At 48.7% G+C, this 19,601-nt stretch overlaps 8 protein-coding genes across 8 annotated transcripts; 4 read left to right on the top strand and 4 right to left on the bottom strand.

Moving 5' to 3' along the window:
* Positions 1–1,229: 1,229 nt before the first annotated feature.
* CDV56_102679 (putative short chain dehydrogenase/oxidoreductase) lies at positions 1,230–2,235 on the top strand (the record flags this gene model as incomplete). The annotated part of the gene is made up of 2 exons (XM_026756298.1): positions 1,230–1,479; positions 1,556–2,235. The coding sequence occupies 2 exons, from the start codon at positions 1,230–1,232 to the stop codon at positions 2,233–2,235; spliced, it is 930 nt and encodes a 309-aa protein (XP_026611453.1).
* A 310-nt stretch (positions 2,236–2,545) lies between these two features.
* Positions 2,546–4,416, bottom strand: CDV56_102407 (putative MFS transporter; the record flags this gene model as incomplete). The annotated part of the gene is made up of 4 exons (XM_026756026.1): positions 2,546–3,152; positions 3,209–3,276; positions 3,334–3,989; positions 4,044–4,416. The coding sequence occupies 4 exons, from the start codon at positions 4,414–4,416 to the stop codon at positions 2,546–2,548; spliced, it is 1,704 nt and encodes a 567-aa protein (XP_026611452.1).
* Positions 4,417–4,877: 461 nt separating this feature from the next.
* On the bottom strand, positions 4,878–6,093 carry CDV56_102191 (uncharacterized protein; the record flags this gene model as incomplete). The annotated part of the gene is made up of 2 exons (XM_026755810.1): positions 4,878–5,611; positions 5,682–6,093. 2 exons carry the CDS (start codon positions 6,091–6,093, stop codon positions 4,878–4,880), a joined length of 1,146 nt encoding a protein of 381 aa, XP_026611451.1.
* Positions 6,094–6,804: 711 nt separating this feature from the next.
* Positions 6,805–7,823, bottom strand: CDV56_101951 (GILT family protein; the record flags this gene model as incomplete). The annotated part of the gene is made up of 2 exons (XM_026755570.1): positions 6,805–7,309; positions 7,375–7,823. The coding sequence occupies 2 exons, from the start codon at positions 7,821–7,823 to the stop codon at positions 6,805–6,807; spliced, it is 954 nt and encodes a 317-aa protein (XP_026611450.1).
* A 3,843-nt stretch (positions 7,824–11,666) lies between these two features.
* Positions 11,667–13,636, top strand: CDV56_101109 (hexokinase family protein; the record flags this gene model as incomplete). Its single annotated transcript, XM_026754728.1, has 2 exons — positions 11,667–12,304; positions 12,397–13,636. The coding sequence occupies 2 exons, from the start codon at positions 11,667–11,669 to the stop codon at positions 13,634–13,636; spliced, it is 1,878 nt and encodes a 625-aa protein (XP_026611449.1).
* A 730-nt stretch (positions 13,637–14,366) lies between these two features.
* On the bottom strand, positions 14,367–14,763 carry CDV56_100940 (uncharacterized protein; the record flags this gene model as incomplete). Its single annotated transcript, XM_026754559.1, has 2 exons — positions 14,367–14,581; positions 14,640–14,763. The coding sequence occupies 2 exons, from the start codon at positions 14,761–14,763 to the stop codon at positions 14,367–14,369; spliced, it is 339 nt and encodes a 112-aa protein (XP_026611448.1).
* A 257-nt stretch (positions 14,764–15,020) lies between these two features.
* On the top strand, positions 15,021–15,517 carry TOA2 (transcription initiation factor IIA subunit gamma; the record flags this gene model as incomplete). The annotated part of the gene is made up of 3 exons (XM_026754436.1): positions 15,021–15,061; positions 15,115–15,262; positions 15,371–15,517. The coding sequence occupies 3 exons, from the start codon at positions 15,021–15,023 to the stop codon at positions 15,515–15,517; spliced, it is 336 nt and encodes a 111-aa protein (XP_026611447.1).
* Positions 15,518–15,979: 462 nt separating this feature from the next.
* CDV56_100542 (uncharacterized protein) lies at positions 15,980–17,224 on the top strand (the record flags this gene model as incomplete). Its single annotated transcript, XM_026754161.1, has 3 exons — positions 15,980–16,154; positions 16,211–16,256; positions 16,315–17,224. The coding sequence occupies 3 exons, from the start codon at positions 15,980–15,982 to the stop codon at positions 17,222–17,224; spliced, it is 1,131 nt and encodes a 376-aa protein (XP_026611446.1).
* Between the last annotated feature and the right edge of the window lie 2,377 nt (positions 17,225–19,601).

Below are 19,601 nucleotides of genomic sequence, written 5' to 3'. Positions count from 1 at the left end.
TAATCCTGAAGGGACTATGGAGCTTAAACATGAAGCGAATTTCTCAATTCCCTTCAAGCAGAAACAAGGGACTGGTCAAATAGCAACACGATTGCGACCGGCGCAGCAAGGATGTTTACGAGGAACCCCCTGTTGTAAACTTCCCGAAGTGCTAGAGGTGACAAGTATATGATGTCTACTTTGGCTTTGCACGGATCATAACACATCTCTAAAGCCGAGGACATGATTGGAGGGATTGCGTTCCGCAGAATGTCTGGCAGAGCTGCTAAGATCATAAGATGCTGCTTTATCGAGTCCTCTTACGGAGTACTCCTTACGCGTTAAGGGTCTGAGACTCTGAGTACTACTCTGGAAATACTCCGCTTTGGCAATTCCCGGGGCAAAAAAGAGTCTGGAGTTCAATTCGCAATATTTTACGTCACCATTGAGCATGAGTCGAATTTCTGCGTGTGAATGGCAGCCACCAGGGATAGAATACAAGGCAAGTCTGTTCTATACATCCTATGATCTCAGGATGAACTGCATGGCAGTTCAAGGTTATCCCCAATTGACACTTTTGCAGGATGTGCTCAGGACTTGATAGTTGATATGGTCTGCACATAGTTTAGAAATCAAACTGATAATAATGCCCCCAGCATCTCGGACTCCCAATCTGGGACATCCCGTGCAGGTAAAGTGGGCCATTCCTGGAAGAAATACGGATGATGATCGCCATCCCTCGACCAACTGATCACTTCTCTTACCGTCTTCGGCAATGAAGTAACTCCAAAGGACAAAAAGTTCACGATCTTCTTTGCGCCTAAGTCTCTCCCTTGTCTCTGTGGGCTGTGGCAAGCTCTATCTCTTGGCGCTTGTCATGCATTTAGAGGCTCATTGTACCCTGGTTGTTCCCGGGCGATGCTGTGTCTGGGTCATATTGATTGTATCATCGTGAAAGCAACTCGAGAATTTCTAGACTCCATCAGGGCAATCACGAGGCCATCTTGTTTTCTATCCCCTCTGCCTTGCTTCGCCTGTGTCGACGTGATTGCTTTCAGCCTGCTGGCTCGTGATATCATGCCTCTGTCTCAGAGTATAAACTAAGAACTCTTCTAGTGTAGACCTTCGAGTTATGTAGAATCTTGAAGTGTGCAATCATATGCTGCTTGTCTTTTGACATTTTCCCTGGTCAATTGTTTCTTATCTTTGCGCCTTGTTCTCGATTGACCTACCAAAAATTGGACCAAGTCATGTCTCTCACTCTGCCTCGGTCGCTGACCACAGTGCGGTCATGGCTACCATGCGCTTCGCTTCATCCTTTCCTACGATCAACATATTCCACTGCGACCAATGAGCAACACATCCAGAGAAAGCTTCCCCAGCTGGGACCGCGTCGGTTCAAAGAGTTTGATCTTGCAGACCGCGTCTACGCCATCACCGGTGGCGGAAGAGGACTGGGGCTGGCCATGGCTGAGGCCCTGATGGAAGCAGGAGCCAAAGGTCCAGATATATCCTGAATCTCAATTGGAAATAGATACACCCGAATACCTCTGCTAACACCTCTCCCACAAATCAGTATACTGCTTAGATCGCCTCGAAAAACCACACCCCGAATTCGAAACCGCCAAAGGCCAAGCCGAAAAAGAATACGGCGGAGCCCTGGAATACCGACGCATCGACGTGCGCAACGAACCCGAGGTCAACGACGTCTTCGCCGAAATCGCCTCCCACAATAAGCGGCTGGACGGCCTCATCGCAGCCGCAGGCATCAACCACCTGCAGAGCGCCCTGGACCACTCCCAGTCGGCCCTGAACGAAGTCATGCAGATCAACTACAACGGCGTCTTCAACTCGGCCACCGCAGCAGCAAGACAGATGTTCAATCACCAGCAGAAGGGGTCCATCCTGCTCGTCGCAAGCATGAGCGGGCTCATCGCTAACAAGGGCATGACCTCGCCCGTGTACAACTCGTCCAAGGCGGCTGTGATCCAGCTCGCGCGGTCCCTGGCTATGGAATGGGGCCGTCACGGGATCCGCGTGAACAGTCTCTGTCCGGGGCACATCGTCACGCCGATGGTCGAGCAGGTGTTTCAGCAGAATCCTGCGGCGAGAGCGACCTGGGAGGCGGAGAATATGCTCGGTCGGCTCGCGTATCCGGAGGAGTTCAGGGGTGCGGCTCTCTTCGCGCTCAGTGATGCCAGTAGCTTTATGACAGGGAGCACGATGATTATCGATGGTGGTCACACTGCGTGGTGAGCTTGCTTCGGCGATCACAATCACAGGCGAATTACTGGCGAGTTTCGGAGTAAGAGTCTTTTGATTCTTTCTGTATCATTATGTCCTTGTCATTCGCATTGCGTCTTCGGGAAATCGGCTCACTGGGACAAAAGTACATGATTCCTTGTCTTTTTCTTGTACTATAAGCGACTTTCCTTTCTGTCTCCGGTTCTTAGCAAATCATCTTGATAGTAATATTTAATCCGGACTTAATACATACCATGACTTTCATGCAACACAACTTCTAGATGCAGCAGCAAAAAGCAGAAACAAATTCATGAGATTTGCCTCATATAATATACACAAATGTCTCTTCAATACTATGATTGAACTGATTCCCGTCCATAAGAACCTGCCGCGTTTCCATCTCAATATCACCGGCTCCTTTCTGATCCGCTGCGCGATTCCCCCTCTGCAGCATGATCCTCAGCACAAACGCAAGGACAGCCACCACGACCATGAAGAAAGAGCACGTCGCCATCCCACGCACATACCACGGGCCCTCACTGCGCGGGTACAGCCTCGCCCCGAGTAATGGCCCACACTGCCCGATGAGGTTGAGGATCGCCATGCTGGCTCCCTTGCCTTCCTTCGCGGGGCGGTTATCCATCGTCCAGGTGATGATGAGGGTGATGGCAGAGAAGAAGCCTGATGTGGCGGGGTAGACGCAGGCGTAGCGGATGAAGGTCTGGAGGCCGGTGGACATGTGCGCGTGGTAGTAGCCTGTTGTTGCGATTGCGAGGTAGGCGATTGAGGACAGCAGAGCGTGGGCGATGAGGTAGGAGCTTCGGGCTCTATTACGGTCGGATAGGTAGGCTGTGGCAAGCACTACCACGAAGGCGACAAGGTAAGGGGGTGCAGAGAGGGCTTGCGCGGAGAGGGAGGAGTAGCCCATGCTGTGGAAGCGTGAGTGTGTTGATCGACAGGGGGTTCTCTGATGTTAGGGGCTTACTCTTCTATGATGGTGGGCAGGAATACAGGCATGGAGCTGAATGCGACATTGCAGCTGAAGAACATAAACTATAGCAGCTGCACGTCAGTTCAACTCGAAGCGGGGAGGAATATGCTTTCACAAACAGCTGTCACGTAAGATTTGGGATCCGCCAGCGCCTTGACAACTTCCCTCCAATTGAACTTCCTGGCAGCAGGCTCACGATAGTCGGATCTGCTCTCTCCCAGCCGCAGCTTGGCTACCATTCTCTCTCTTGGCTCAAGAAAACGGGCACTCTCGGGCGAGTCAGGGATCAGTATCCACGCAAAGACGGCAACAAGCACGCTGGGGAATCCTTCGACTAGGAAGAGCGTCCGCCAAGGTGCAATGGGGCCATTGCTGCTAAGTTTGACAATCAGCCAAGCGAGACTACTTGCGAATGAAGTCGCCAAGGGAGCAGCTGAGATAAACAGTCCGTTTCGAAAAGCGAGTTCTTCCCGCTTATAGAACAGCGATAGATAGAACGGCACGCCAGGGCCAAATGCCGCTTCCGTGATGCCCAGAAAGGCGCGCAGAACCACAAGGGTGCTGAATGAAGTAGCCAGTGACTGGAAAGATGCAACGAGACCCCATCCGCATACACACAGGGAGATATAGATGTGCGGAGGAAGGATCCGGTACATGAGGGTCATCCACTCAAAGAGGATATATGTGATGTAAAAAGCTGTCAAAAGCCATTCGTATTGTGAAGATGAAAGACGCAAATCGTCCATGAGTCCAGCAATTTTTGCATTTCCAATATCTGCAAAGTAGTCAGCTATTTGAAGTACCGTTCTGAGGCAGCAAATAGACTCACTAGAACGATCCAAGAATGAGAGCAGGTAGAGAAGGGCCAAAAATGGAACCAGCTTGCGGTCAAACTTCTTCACGACTTCCTTTTCTTCTGTCGTCGTGTACTTTGTAGCGACTCCGGCCCTTTTAGGCTTCGCTTCCCGGTCGTCAAACGAATCGTAGCCTTCATCTTGGCCCTCGTCGTCGGAAATGCAGTCCGCTTCTGCGCGAAACTCCGTTTGCAATCTCAACGACCCAGCTGGCGGCCGATTGGAACTAGAAGACGCATTTTCATTGTCGGATGCTCCGGAAACTGGCGTATACTGCGCGCTGCACGGTGTCCCTGTGCTGGAGCTATAGGATGCTGCCTCGGTCGGCTGCAGATGAAAGGAGGCCATCTACGGAGTAGTCAATGTGAAGAGCGCCCGTGTATTGTGGCTCAAGGACCCATTTCCTTTCGAAGGAAAACTCGGCAATCAATCAGAGAAATCCAAAATTTGTGATGCACCAAGATTTATCACTTATCATGGGATCAATTGACATTGGAGGTCTAAACCTGATGGGATTAAGTACAGTCGTAGACGGCCTGGATGGTGCACGTGGCACACACTAGGAGAGATGATTTGCGCCAAGGACAGATGCTGCAGGGCTAAAGATCCACCGGAATCCTCTATCAGCATCGCGATCCCGGAACACGACATGAATATGGTCAAAGAAGGACCAGCCTTCGATTCAAATTGTGTCGATCGGATATCACAGTCGTTGACAGTGACCTGAGAATTTCATCGAGTCTTCACTGTCATTCACTGGTCAGCATTCAAACCCTGGTATGAGGGATGATTGATCGACGAACCATGAATTACGAAGAGGCATCACCTTCAGGAACCATGGGACTCCACCGCCGAGGTCTATAAGAGTCGATCAAGCATCGTGCACGCTTATTAGGGCGCAGGAAGTTGGGGGCCGGGGGAGGCCTCTCATCGAAATGGCGCCCCCGACCACCTGTAAGAGCAGTAGCCTTGTCTCTCATGATGGCAAACCACTTTTCAAGGTCCGGAATGGCTTCATGGTCCTTCATATTGTTGGTACGGAGGTATGTCAGGGCATTTTCGGCCGAGTCTCGCACGAATCGAACAGTGTTTAGATCGCTTGTTCCCTCCTTTCGTCTTCTGTTGATGTGTTCATCTCTGGCTTTGAGAAAGACGTCAAGAAGCCGCTTCACTCGACTCTGGACGCCGTCGTCGTTCCTCTTTCTTTTCAGGGAATCTTTCGTATCTGCTTTGCGGGGATTGTAGTTCTTCATCTGCTCTTTGCCAGCGATGGGGGCTCGCTCATTCCGCCTGTTCTCGCGATTATGGTTCTGGGTATCCGCTTCATCGGTGACAACAATTTTTCCTTCAGGCTTTTCTTTGCGAGACTCTTCGGACAAAGACTTGGTATCTTCTGAGTGAGGGCCACACTCCTTTATCTGCTCGGTGGTGGTGGTGGTGGTGGTGGTGGTGGTAGTGGTAGTGGCGGAGACTTGTTCATCCAGCTTCAGGATAGGCTCTTCAGAATTGGGCGAATCTGTGGTGATATCCTTTGACGAAGACACTGAAACAATCAAACACACAAGTCAGTATGACTGAACAATGAACTAGAAAACAAATACATGTGGACAAACCTTCGGTCAAAGCCTGATGCAGCTCAAGATGCTTAGTGGCTATATCCAGACTGTGCGAAGTGTTGGCAATAGGAACAATCCCCAGAAACTCAGTCAGGTAGAGCTCAAGGACGCTCAGCTCCGCAGGCTCGTCTCCATTTTTTGACAGCGTCAACAGAGCTTTATCATAGATGGTGACCTGACCCTCTGCAAAGTCCTGAGAGCGGCATCTGGCCAGTGAAACCTGAAGTCGGACAGCGCTGACGAGGAGATCGGATTTCTTAGTGCTCTTGAGAATGCCGCGGAGGACGGGACTGGGGCATTTGATCTTGAAGTATTTGTGTACGAGCTCATCGACCTTCTTTTGCTGGCTACTTCCCCGGCGGCGGCTGCTTTTGGGGGACGACTTTTCCGGTATCCAGGATGAAGCCATTGTGTTCAGAAATGCTTTTTAGAATTTTGGGTCGGCGAGTTTAGAGGAAGGATGAGCAAAGGACAGATTGAAAGCAACGGACCATCAGATGAAGACCAGCTCCATGCAAACAGAATGAGTGCGGTGTTAACGTCGTAGCTCAGGTAGGAGATGAAAGAAGAAATCTGGTGGCTGTGAAAGGGAAAGAAAGACTTTATGGATGAGAATGTGTTTCTCACAGTTCAACAGATGACTAGTGGGAAGAGAGCAGATGCAATGGTCTTGCAATGAAGAATAAGAAGCCTTGGGATCCATCCTTATTGAGCAAACTACCTCAATGCTCAAGGACCAGCCCGTCAAGACTTTACACAATAGAAGTCTATGGAGGTAACACTTTGTCAATGGGAACACTTTCCTAAAAAAAAATCATCAGGAGCTTTTGCTCCATACAACGTCTCCCTCGCTCATATTTTTCTTTCACATCACTCAAAGGCATTGACTACATTGGCAGTGCACTTATTGCCTGGCACCTTTCAATCAATAAGCCCTCGAAAAGGATTAATTGGGAATCTTGAAAGCATTTTCAAAGAAATGGTATTATATCAAGGCAATACTGAATATTTAAAGGATATCCTAGAACTAACAATAGCATTGTGGAATTAGTACAGACTGTGAACCCTGAAGCATAATATCCATATCAAATCCAAAATTAGCTCCTTTGCAAGCCAATGCTTAATTCCGCTCTTTCCAGAGCTTCTTGATCTCCTCAACAAAAACTGGAACCTGACTACCTCTTCCTCCTTTGGCACAGTCTCTCCACACGTCGCCATCACGAACACACCACACATGCTCGTCTAGCCGGACGGTACAGCTAGTTGAGACACCAAGTGCCTCGCTATGCAGCGCACTCTTGCGTAGCAGCGCAATACCGCTAAGGGGATCCTTGTCCCCTCCGTCATGGCCAGGGTCATCGTCCTGCTGGCTGGCACACTCGTTCAAGGCATCAAAATCAATGCCGTGCTCCAGGGCGCATTGCTCGACGAATGAGCGCTCCGGGATCTTCTCATAGGAACTGATCAGGCAGTTGGCGAAGCCCAAGGAGCGAATCGTTGGGGTTCGACGCATGCTTTGTCCCTTCGGCGGGAAAGGGAGGTTCGCAGCACAGAGAATGAGCATGTCCCCTATGCATTCGGCAGGACCATGTTTGCATACTACATCTGTAGACTTGTTGGATACACTGTAGTTTGCTTAGCTTGCCGGCCAGATTCGTCTTCCGGGCAGGAAGGTCTTGCACTGGCTTACCTTGCAATAAATGACAATCCAAAGTCTACTTTGTCGCTGGTCTGCTCCATGGCAGGAACTACCAATTTTTGTAGACAATCCCGAGCATCTGGGCATTTGCTCATGATGTGAACCTCCAGGGGAACTTTGTTGTCAACCGCTGATGCCTCAGGGTTGTGCTCCATCAAGGACATCACATCAGCCCTCGTGAATGGTGAAGCAGAGAAACCATCATCCAGCCACTTCGACGACCGATGACATGAATGCAACAAGAATTTTGAGATAGATACAGGAAACCAGGTGAGAACACTGAAAAGGACGAAACCAAGCGAGATGACCATCAAGGTACGCCGCAGAACTTGTGATGCAGGTCGGTCGCGGCGGGAATGGCGGGAACCCGCCTCAGCAGATTCGATCGCGTCAAGATCATGGAGACCTTCGCTCTGATTCTGATACTGTAGTTTTTCCATACCTATCGGAAATTTATCTGCCCTTATCAATAGGTTTGTTTTGGTAGATGCGGGGGAAGAGGTTAGATTCGGAAGATGTGGGGGGAAGAAGGATGTGACTGTGGAGGCCCGTAGAGAGCGAGACGACGGAGTACAGAGAGCACAATCAGCGCATAATAATAATTAGTGGCGTTGCACAGTGACCTTTGCCGCGTTCATTATTAGGGCCACCCGTCAACTATTGACAGCATCTGTACGGAGTACACATATCTGATAAATCAAGAGCGCAAACCTCATCCTTTCCGTTCGAGGGATGATGGTCTTCAATTCGTAACCATTCCTTGGCAACTGGCCCGGGCAAACATCAACATCGCCATCCTTGGATCGCTCGAATGTAAGCTAGAGGCCAGATGCCACAATTGCGAATAGGTATTCAATGCTTGAATGATACATACCCCTGTTCGCGGTCATATCTTGAGATTGCAACGTTGTATCTGTCTAGATTAAAGCAGGGACTTATAGCTAAGACCCTGGCTCAGGTGTTACGTCGCCTGCTCCAGGGCATCCAACACCTTAGGCAATAATAATAGTGACATTATCTGTAATTCTTTATCCTAATGTCAAGTCCGGCCGAAATAATGCCGAAAACAGGCCATGGATTTGGCTCGCCGAAACAACCAAGAGGAATGAGAAGTCCTCCATTTGTTATAAAAGCGTCATTACTGCACCAGTAATTTTTTTTCACTTATTGGCATCACCAGTAGCACAAGGTAGATACTCAAGTTAGAAACCCAGATGTCACGCTTGCTGATACAAACCATACTAGTGATCAACAAATATGAATTAAGTACGCATTGTGAAATGGTCCCAATAAGCGAAGACATATCCCGAGATCGTTGGAGGCTTGGAGCTATGGCATCGTTTGATGCCCTATAGGCAACTAGATTCTTGGCTCCAAGCCCAAATATACGAGCATTTGGGCGAATGACGAAACTTGCATTCGTCCCTGCTCATCTCAGCAACCAGTCACAGAATCCCAGAACCTCAAACCTTCGGTGCTATGCCCTGCACCATATTGGGACATTCAACTGAAAATTCTCTGCTCTGGGATCAGCACCGCGCCTTCACAGCATCCCAATCCAGGTCATCATAGCAAGGAACATATCGGATGTCGAGCTAGACTTGTTCTCTGCTATGTTCTCGTTCTCTGATATGTTCTTTGTTCATTAGTATGCTCAGATAATGACCTTAGGACATATCGGGATGGCCGAAATTTAGATTACCATCCTTGCAATACTCAAGGCTTAAGGAAAACAATTCCTTTTAGCTTGCATCGTTAGGCCCCAACGCCCGAAGCATTGCCGAATGGCTCCAGCACCGCTCTGGCTTCTGCGCTCTGGCTTTTTCCAATTCCTTTGGGCGTTAAGCTTGTCGTTACCGCTCAAAACAGGACCTCTGCCAAGTACGTTTCGTGGTCATGGCTTATATGAGTGGCAAGGCCGCGACATCTCAGGTTCAGCAAGGACAACATCACTGACAATACTGGACAGAGGCTCGATAAGCTGGGAAAGATGCCTGTCGCAAGCATCTTAGTCGGATCGTATCAGAATGACTCGTCGTTCCTCCATGATAGCATTAAATAGCGAGCTGCTCATTCTCAAGTCTCAAAAGTATGTAGCGAGACGTACGTATTCTATTGCAGATCTCACCGGACAGTTGGCCCAACTCCGCGACTCGATGACACCAACGTCACTCCGATCTCGGAGTCCGGTCAGGGTCTAGCCTAGACACAAGAGGCGTGATGCATAGTCTATGCGGGCGTGATATATCGGTACTGGTACCTAATTGTGATCCTTGCAATTGCTCTCGATCGGAATGAGGGCTCTCTGTGTTCCATGGTCTGCAGCATGAAAGCGCAAGCGGACTACCGCATGTTCACTGAGAAGGCCAGTTGACCTTAGAACAGAGTAGATACTAGTAGTGATACCAGCCAGATGCCCGGTTTCCATGACACATACCATGAAAGGATGTAGGGCAAAGAACCAAAAGAACCGATCGGAAGTTGTCAGTTGTCACTCAAGATTAGCATGTTTCATCAGGGACCTGGATCATGGCGCCAATTTGATCCACATGTAGAAGCTCTGGGCGAATCAGGGAACTCAGTCTTTGAACTTCGAAGATGGAGAGGCTCCATTTCCGAGTACTCAGTAGTCTTGTTACGGTGGATGAAAAGGAGTTTGGACTTTGGAGAATGGTCGTCATGGACTTGATTTGTTGATACTAAGTAGTGAGTCTGCTGAACCGTAAAGGGCCCACCATTTACCACCACATGGCTTCTTTGGTTTGACACTTGCTTGCAAGACTGATAATCTGTGCTCGTGTCTCGCAGCCAGTCTCAAGTGAGTACGTAGTACGTAGTTAGACTGCTCCGTAGATATCTAGTGTTGCCGGCAATTTTTAGCTTTTATGTTTCCTTTTTCTTTTCGTCTCGTTGCTTTTCGACTTCCAATCATCGCTTAAGTGGAGAACCAGAAGAATGTGTCGAACCACACTCAAGGAGGCCAGTACTCCGAAGTCACGAAGGCGAGAAGAATGCTCTGACCAAAGTTGACTTTCTTGTGAAAGTCTAGGCGAGAGACAAATTATCGTCATAGCTTGAAGTAACCCACCATGTCAAGGGAAGTGTCGTATCGTGATAAGGCGTAGACAGAAGGAGTCAGTTAATGTCAAGCGGAGAGGAATAATACGGATAAATATGAAGAAGATGACTGGAGGCGGAGAACTGGTAAAAAAGGAACATCAACAATCAAACAATCAACAATACCTACTATTTACCATTGAAGTGTTAATCTATCCAGTGATTGAGGATAAGCGAGTCACCATCCACAGTTGTCGTCAACCACATACAATGTCTCAGGCTGTTATTGCTCGGATTGATTCAGCAGGGTCACATCGTCTCGTGCCGAAGGTCGCATTTGCTCCATCCCCAGCGGCTTTGAAGCACTGAAGCTACTACGTACTCCTAAGATCTTCTTCCAATCTTTCCCACTCTTATTTCCCTCCACCCCTCCCTCCAGCAGCAGCTCACCATTGCATAATTACCTTTGCTTTTCCTTTTTCTCCCGCCGTTGTGGAGAATAATGGCTTCGTGTCCACTGGCTGGTCCTGTTTAGACCCTTTTCCTTCTTACTCCCTATACTTAATAGCCCTTTCTTTCCACCATCGCATAGTGGCTCTTCGACGTAACCAGCATCTGCCTCATCTCTGTATGGAAACAGTATTGATCGCGTCCACATCTAAGGTATTGATGATAGGTAACTTATATTTCCCGTCCATCTTTGTGGCACTAGTTTTCGGTTTTGCGCGCAATGACTACCGTATCCTGCTCTGTGGCCACTGCCTTTGCCATTATTCCTTCGGTTCCCGCAGACCCTTGTGTCATTGGCACTTCACTGGATGTTCTTCGGGTTTAGGCAGTCCTCGCAACTTGAGGCTAACCGATTCTTATTTTAGAGATATAAATATTGCACATCAGCTTGCTCCTTCGATTCATCGCCCTCGCAACGGAGCTTCCCCTTCTCCGTAACGACAGCTTCGAAGGACCCGCTCAGATTCATGCGCCTTGACGATTAAGCCCTCAATCCCGTTTCCAGCTCAAGAACCCCGTCCGATCGACTTGTGGCAACTCAAGGGAGAGAAATCAACAAGACGCGTCCCTTCTATTGAGACAAGTGCGCACTGTGCGTGGCATAAGCTCCATACATACATTCGCATCCTATGAGACTACGACGAATGACTTTTTCGGATTTCATACCTTTCGCTTGATCAGATCATTCACATCCTCACACATCCCGAAGAATTACGATGGCGCCGATGAACGTGATGGAAGCGGAGAACAGCAGGGATGAGGAGCATGACATACATGAGGACCCAATTGACGTTGAGGAGGATGAGGAAGAAAATGTTTCCGAGCTTGATCCTTTACAGAAGGAGTACCTAGAGCACCAACGTAGGCTCGATGATTTTCTGTCGCCTTTGGTTCTTGACGAAGCAGTCCTCTATAGACTTGCGCGTCGCTTCTCCAGCACATACCGCCACCTAGCATTGAACTCAGACCAGCAGTTTTTGCCTACTCCTGTCACTAGACTGCCCACGGGTCTTGAGACGGGTCGTTATCTGGCTATTGATGTTGGAGGAAGCAATCTGCGAGTCGCATTCATTGAACTGCTGGGTGAAGCGGCCGACTCCGATATCCGTTCAACAGACGCCTCGGAAAGATCAAGGGATACCCTTCGAAAGGCACAAAGACAACGCGTGAAACGGACACTAGAAAAAGCGTGGCCCATTCAGGAACATTTGAAGATGGATAAGGCGGAGGACCTCTTCGCATGGATTGGGGACTGCATCGCGGAAGTGGTTGCTGAAAGCCTGACGTCGGACGCCACGAAAGGCAAGATTCCCCAAGAATTGGACATGGGAATCACGTTCAGTTTTCCTATTATGTGAGTATCCTCGCCTTGAAAAGTTGTGACCTACTGTTACTTTTGTCTCGGGAGCTCTGGTGCAATTGAATTTGACTGACAAAGTCATACAGGCAAGAGTCGCTCGCGGAAGCCACGCTGATGCCGATGGGCAAAGGGTTCGCTATCACCTCGGATCTCAATCTTCGCAAGATCCTGCTTCATGGTTACGAGAAGCACACCAGACGCCCTGATGAGGACGAGCCCTCGAGCAAGCGCCGGAAACTCTTCGCACTGCCTAAACTCAAGATCGCCGCTATCACAAACGATGCCGTCGCTACGCTTGCATCTCTAGCTTACTCTGTCAAGTCCCTGCCCAACAGTCGTGTCGCAATGGGTATCATCGTAGGCACAGGCTGCAACGCCACAATCCCCATGAAACTTGAATCTCTACACGAATCTAAAGCGAAACATGTGAAGTCAAAGGACCCGGAAGCAAAAGAAACAATTGTCAACACTGAATGGACCATTTCGGGCGCCGCCCCTCCTTTGAAAGAGCTCAATATCATAACAAAGTGGGACGAAGAGCTGGACAAGGCATGTGCACGCCCCGGGTTCCAGCCCTTCGAGTATATGACCGGTGGCCGGTACATCGGAGAACTCATTCGGCTGATCCTCTTTGACTACCTTACAAACATCGTTGGCCTGGAGAAGAAACAGCTTCCCGCAACGCTCGTCCATGAATATGCTCTGACCACATCATACGTCTCAGACAAAGTCGCTCGCCCACGACGTGACGAAGATCTCGCTGCAGAATTAAGCCAATCTTTACCTCCACCCGAGAGTAGCGAGTGGCGCTGGGATGCTTCATCTGCGGGCGCTTTTCGGAAGATCGCTCGAGTTGTGCAGAGTCGATCTGCCGGGCTAATCGCTGCGGCAGTGGTTGGATTACTCGCCTGCGCACAAGAGATCGAGTTGAGGGTGGATAGCAATGAAAACTCGCCGCAAAATTCAACTGCTGCATCGCCTCAGCGCAACGGTAGCACTAAACTGCAGGCCATCTTAAACGAAACTACATCGTCAACCTCGGAGACAGGCACTGCAAGGAACGGTCAAAGGCCGATTGTTCCCGTTCTACTACCCACGCCGACACCTGCAGATTGGCAGTCGGGACCTGAAGAGCTTGTTGTTGCTTACACTGGCGGGATTATCCAACACTATCCCAACTTCAAGGAGATGTGTCAGCAATACATTGATCGACTCATTATGAGAACCGGTCCCCAAAAGAGCGGTAAATCAGTATTTCTGCGAGAAGCTTCAGATGGAGGAGTCATTGGTGCTGGCGTACTAGCGGGAATGGTGAACAACGGCTAGAAATACCAGGTTTTCCGGTGAACATTCAAAGAATTTTTAACGAGAGATTTATGATTATCATGCGGTCTATCTATTCTCAAATTGGCGCTATCTGCAGGAGCCTCGGTTATCTCTGTTCTCTGAAATAGAGGGATTTTTGGTTTTTGTTCCTCCGTTCAACAGGTCTTAGAGTGAGTTATTTGGTCCATTCTTTTGATGTTGAGTAATTGGACTTTTGAATCTCCATTCTCAGCTTTGAGCGTACCGGTCTCCAGAGGTCTGTATTATGACCGTCTCTGTATGCACAGTTTTGTTTTGGTATCCAAATTCAGAGCCGGTTCTTCCTCGATGTTATCATACCAGCTCCGCAGGATGTCCAGGTTGCTGGAGCGATCCTTTTCTAGCATTCATTCAGACGTGATACTGAGTCTGAGGACATAGTTACCCGCACAGTATTCACGAGATCGGGATAACGCATGGAACCTCGACATCGTGGGGTCAAGATCAGATTACCTCTGACCATATGTAAGCTGATATGGAGTAACTGCAAGCGAAGGAAGGGAAGGCCCGACAGCCTATGGTCACAATCCATCTCGGTTCGAACGAGCTACTGGTCGATACGCCACACAGCATATTTGACTCACAAAAACGGACTAAGCGAGCTGCGACGCTAGATGGTGTGCATCAAAATTTCGCCCATATGTCCATGCACGCCAGGCCAATAGTTTGCGGACTTGGCCAAGTTGCTCGCTCAGATGTAGCGAAACATGTTGTTCCGAACACTTCGTTTCATGGCGGTTGGTTTGCCATCCTCGTATTCGATACCAGCGGCTCCGCCTTCACCAGACATCTGCTCAAGGCGTTGACGAAGCTCCTCGTCAGCTTGAGCAACACTCTCGGTCACTTTGGGTTTTGATTCCTGGCTGCCGTTGCGCACCTTCGATGAATCCACCGAGGGGCTTTGAACTTTGAGGGAATTTAGCAATGAAAGGTGACAATCGCTCGAGGTACATCATACACGAACCAGTTTTAGCATTTGACTCCGACGACTTTCGCGCCGTGTAGGATAAGAGCCGCTTCCCAGAGCGGAGGTGTGATGTACGCATAGGCAGGCGTCCTGTGATGCACGAAATCTGTTGTACATTCATGATGCTTCAAGTGTCAAGAGAAAGAATTTTGAGATTCAGCTCCATCAGAAGAAGTAGATATTCCAAGTTTTGTACTCTTCTGGCGATATTCTGTTGACACTGATGTAATCGCCAGTAGCGATGTCACATGACGTCGCCATTAATTATATTATCACGTGATAGTCGTCCCCGCGATAGGCTTCAACCAGCCCAGCCTGACTCTTACAGATTCATCTTTTCGCACTCCCTGACTTGGTCGCTCACATTTGACTGATAACATGAGCGCTCAGGCATACTATGAATTGTATCGCGGGAGCAGGTACTGCACACTCAGCTGAAGCTGTGTTGCTTTTCACTAACCACTTTACCCAGTCTCGGTCTCTCCCTTACTGATACGCTCGATGACTTGATCAACGAAGGCCGGATTGAGCCCCAGCTCGCCATGAAGATTCTCTCCACGTTTGATCGTGTTATCACAGAAGTGCTTGCGGATAAAGTGCGCGCAAGGCTTACGTTCAAGGTAGCTTCTTCCGCCTACAACTTGCCCCGACCGATCTAGGAAACTGGGAATAGAACCGCTCTTATGAGAACCTTGACAGTGACTGACTTGCCCTTTCTTGAACACTAGGGACACCTGGATACCTATCGATTCTGCGACGAAGTGTGGACATTCCTTATCAAAGACGTTACTTTCAAATTGGACAACCAGACGACAGTGACGGCAGACAAGGTGAAGATTGTGAGCTGCAACAGCAAGCGGCCTGGAGAGGCGTAAACACCTTCTTATGGATTTCCTCATGGCGTTTTCCTGGGCTATTTTACTCGCCAGGCGTTTTTCTGTACACGATGTCATCATTTGATTTGGCTGGGCACATGGTTTTCTTCATCTTTGGGGTGTTATTCTATCGGCGTTGGGGCAATGACCAGATTTTGCTTCACGAACACCTCAATAGTCATATCAAATCAAGATACCCTGATTCATCTACCTTTCTCATTCTACGAGGAGCCGAAAGTTGAGTAGGCCCGCAGTCTACCTGCTACTTGCTAGGCAGACCAATACCACTTGCGGAGAGCGGGGCGGAACGCCTCCCGCGCTCACTAATTCGCATCATTACTCCTCGATTGCGGAGAACAAATTGTAGTCGGATCTAGACTTCCAAGACCCGGAGACTCAACGATAGGAGCTCCGTGATGTCGTGCTTTGCCGTCAGCCGAAATTTTCAAGAATACAATCAACATGCCTCGAACTCTACCATGGCTTACTGGCAGCGGTAGCGAAGTCAGGGACGCAAAGAGCTCACCGCGTCGACGTGAAGTGAAGCATGAGAAAGACTCGGACCACGGCGCTGAGGAGACACCAAAGGCATCCAAGTCTACGTCTCGCGGAGAGAAGCGAGACTTTCTTCGGTCATGTAAGTAAAAGGTGATTCTGGAGGCGTAAAAGTCCTTTCTGATAAGATCTACACAGCGCCGAGTCCTCCAACGTCTCCCATCCAGCGATGCCCTTCAGAAGAGTACGCACTGCAGGTCAGTCCGGAAACTGGCCGAACTTTGCTAATATAAGAAGCACAGATATCTGATCGAAGGGTTTGATCAAGATGATATTTACATGATGGTCGAAGACGAGTTCTACGCCATGGCGCAGACGTTCACCCAGCACCTCCACTATGCGGAATACGTCAAGCGTAAGAAGGAGGCCAAACTACAAAATGCAGCTGCGATTCAGGACCTTGCCCGACCAACGGATGGTATCACGCCGAAAAGCGAAGAGATGAGGAGGAAGGAGGCGGCCGCCGCCCTCTCGGCCCGTCAAAAGGCAGGCTTGGAGAAAATCGAGCGCAAGCGGCCGCAGCTGGACTCTGATAGGGAGGAAGACGATACGGAAGAAGACGAGGAGCTTACCGGTACCTCGCTAGGATACCTCATGACGAGTCCACGGAAGGCTCGCTCGCTAGTAGGCATGCAAAGCATTAAATCGTCCACTAGGGCCGCTGCTGGGTTTGCCCAAGCGTCTGGGGTGAAAAGGCAGCAGACGCATTTTGATGAGCATATCCATTCTTCACCGAAGGCTGAAGTTGAAGGAGACGATCATGCGGCGGATGCAACGGCTACGGAAGATGACGACTTGGACGTACAGATCACCAAGACTCCCACAAGACCAACGGCAAAAAGACCTTCTATTGGATCAAATCTCAACTTGCCGGTCTCAAGGACCAGTTCTTCGACTCCTCAATCTACTGATAATGATGATAAAGGAAAGCGGCCCGGGGGCATTATTCACAGAACTCAACCTTTGGGCAGATCGAGAAAAAGAGTATTTTTCGATGACTTTGACGAGCTTCCAGAGCCGTCGAATCAAAGCACTCCAGCACATGACCGGCTGAAATCCCACACAGCTAATAATACATCAAAAGATTCGAACAAAAGTGTTCTAAGCTCGAAAAAAGCCCGTCTCAACGAAGTCCCGACATTCTTGTTTTGAGTATGAAACAGCGGACCATTCTCCAAATCTCCTATGGAGAGATCCATTGGCGACATGCTTCGAAATGTCACACAACGACGCTAGGTTGGGTTCAGCATTTTTGTTAAAGTGAAAGCATCACTCAGGGCAAGGAGGCTGGCCCACGACTTTAATGCTCAGCCTCCGGACATGCTGCTTGATCTTGTCCCGTGTGGACGGCTGACGCTCCACTCCCTTGAGTGTATCCTTCTCTAGTGCCGAGCCATGACTATGCAATGTCAGCGCGCTGGGTGGAGAAATTGTCAGAACCAGTTCCAATATTATGATGTAGCGATTGAACTAACTCGTCGTCTGGGAAGAAGTTTGGCAGCTCTTCCTTGCGGAAGTTAGTTGGTGGGCCCTTCGGACAGTTTGTCAGTATCTGCTCGAGGATAGCTGAGGGCTTTCAACTCACTATCTCCAAGACCTTATGTGTCTTCTTCTGAAATGGTGATTTCACGAATCGGAGAATCTGTCTGAAGCACTCCATGGTTGGGAAAAGTTGGCAATACAATTTGATGGAAAGAAATGGAAAACGAGTGCTGAAATCTGGTCGATCGCTACAACCTAGGATATGTGCAAGGATTCTGACGTTGAGAAGGTCAGAAATGACGACAAGAAAAGAGCGACAAGAGGGCACTTTCGCAGGCTGCTTTGAACGAATGACGTTATACCAAACGAGGGACTTTCGACTGAAACGCTTGAAACAATACAAAAATTCACGATAAATGAAGGACTGGGCCGATGCTCTATGACATCAAGGCTATGGTTTGGAATCAAAGAGACGAACTTGACATGGACATGGTGCATTCATATATAGTGAATGTCTTCCAAGGAGCTGCGGCCTACAGTACTGCCTGATTAAACGGTTTCCGCCCGCTGCAATGTAGGCTAAGCTGATCGGTAATCTCTGTGGAACGACCAGCATTGCGATAGCCTCGAGTGAAAGTCTTTGTGCAGCGCGCTGTCACACATTCCTTTGGCAGCCGTCCCCTCGCAGCAGTTGCGGGTTTTACCTGGGTGACTTGTCCCAATAGAATGGGCTCGACGAAGCCATGGAATTTTCTGCCAAAGACTTCTTGGGCCCTTCTTTACGAACTATTCCTCATTCGATCTTCGTCGAATTTTGGTGGAAATGCAGGGCAACAGAATTTTCAAGCCTTGCATACTTACACCGCTGTCATCGGCTCCTTGAAAGCGTGTCGATAACACTTCTAGACCAACAGACTTCCGCGTCTGGTATGGACTGGATACGTGCAGCAAGCCGCCTGCGCCTAGATTCCTGAGTACGCAGTTGTCACTCGCTTTGTCTAAAACGTTTACCGATTTGCTGGGCCTTTATTCCTAACTTCCCAGTGGCTTAAATCGACCTGTTCCAGTGAAACGTCCTAGATGTCTCGGACAGCGGCAGTATGCATATGCAACCTTTGACGTGGGCAGAATGAGCCATCGCATCTCAGGCTGATAAAAATAGGGACATGTTCCATCCACACCGCGCTGGATAACGCCATACCATACTAGATCAAGCCACACTGTACTGGATAATGCCACACCCTGGTATACCTAAACAGGTAAGTAGGGCATGTGATAAGGGCTTTAATAAGGGCTTGCTTGTAGGGTTTACTATTGAATTATGTATATATAAGAGTGTAGGTAGCTATACTACCTTAGTAGGCATATAAATTTAATACTAATATGGTGTCTGAAAGCATAGATTTTATACTGGAATCTGCACAGGAAGATGCCCCTAAATTATAGTAAGAATTATAGTAAGAATTATAGTAAGAATTACAGTAAGAATTACAGTAAGAATTACAGTAAGAATTACAGTAAGAATTACAGTAAGAATTACAGTAAGAATTGCAGTAAGATGTAACTATAATATATTAAATACCCCCTCCTCCTATAGATTAAAGCTTTATAACTCTTAATAAAGCTATGGACTTCCTTAATAGCTTTATAGCCTCTTATAGATATATACTAACTACTAAGAGCTCTAAGAGTAATAAAGATATAGGCCTTAAATTAATTATCTACCTTTATTATAACTATAGAGGAACCTATTATGCTTAAATTAATAAAGCTTATTATAAGAGAAACTACTCTTCTCACCTAATAGACTGTCCTTGTTACGGGCTAGGCCGTAGTAAAACCTATGACTAGGTATGTATAATAAGAACTTGCTGAAGAACTAGAATAGGGGGTCTGTGGGCCTGGATAGAAATATCTAATTATGTTGCGAGCAAGGCCCGCGATATGCTCGTGCCGCCTAGCAGGCACTCGCGAAGCCGTACAGCTCTGGGTCACGTGACACCTTGCTAGCTGCGGCGCGCAATCGGATATTTCTATCCAGACCGCG

The sequence above is a fragment of the Aspergillus thermomutatus genome (assembly GCF_002237265.1).
Source record: "Aspergillus thermomutatus strain HMR AF 39 chromosome Unknown NODE_226, whole genome shotgun sequence".
Lineage (NCBI taxonomy): Eukaryota > Fungi > Ascomycota > Eurotiomycetes > Eurotiales > Aspergillaceae > Aspergillus > Aspergillus thermomutatus.
This window is presented reverse-complemented; position numbering and strand designations above follow the sequence as displayed.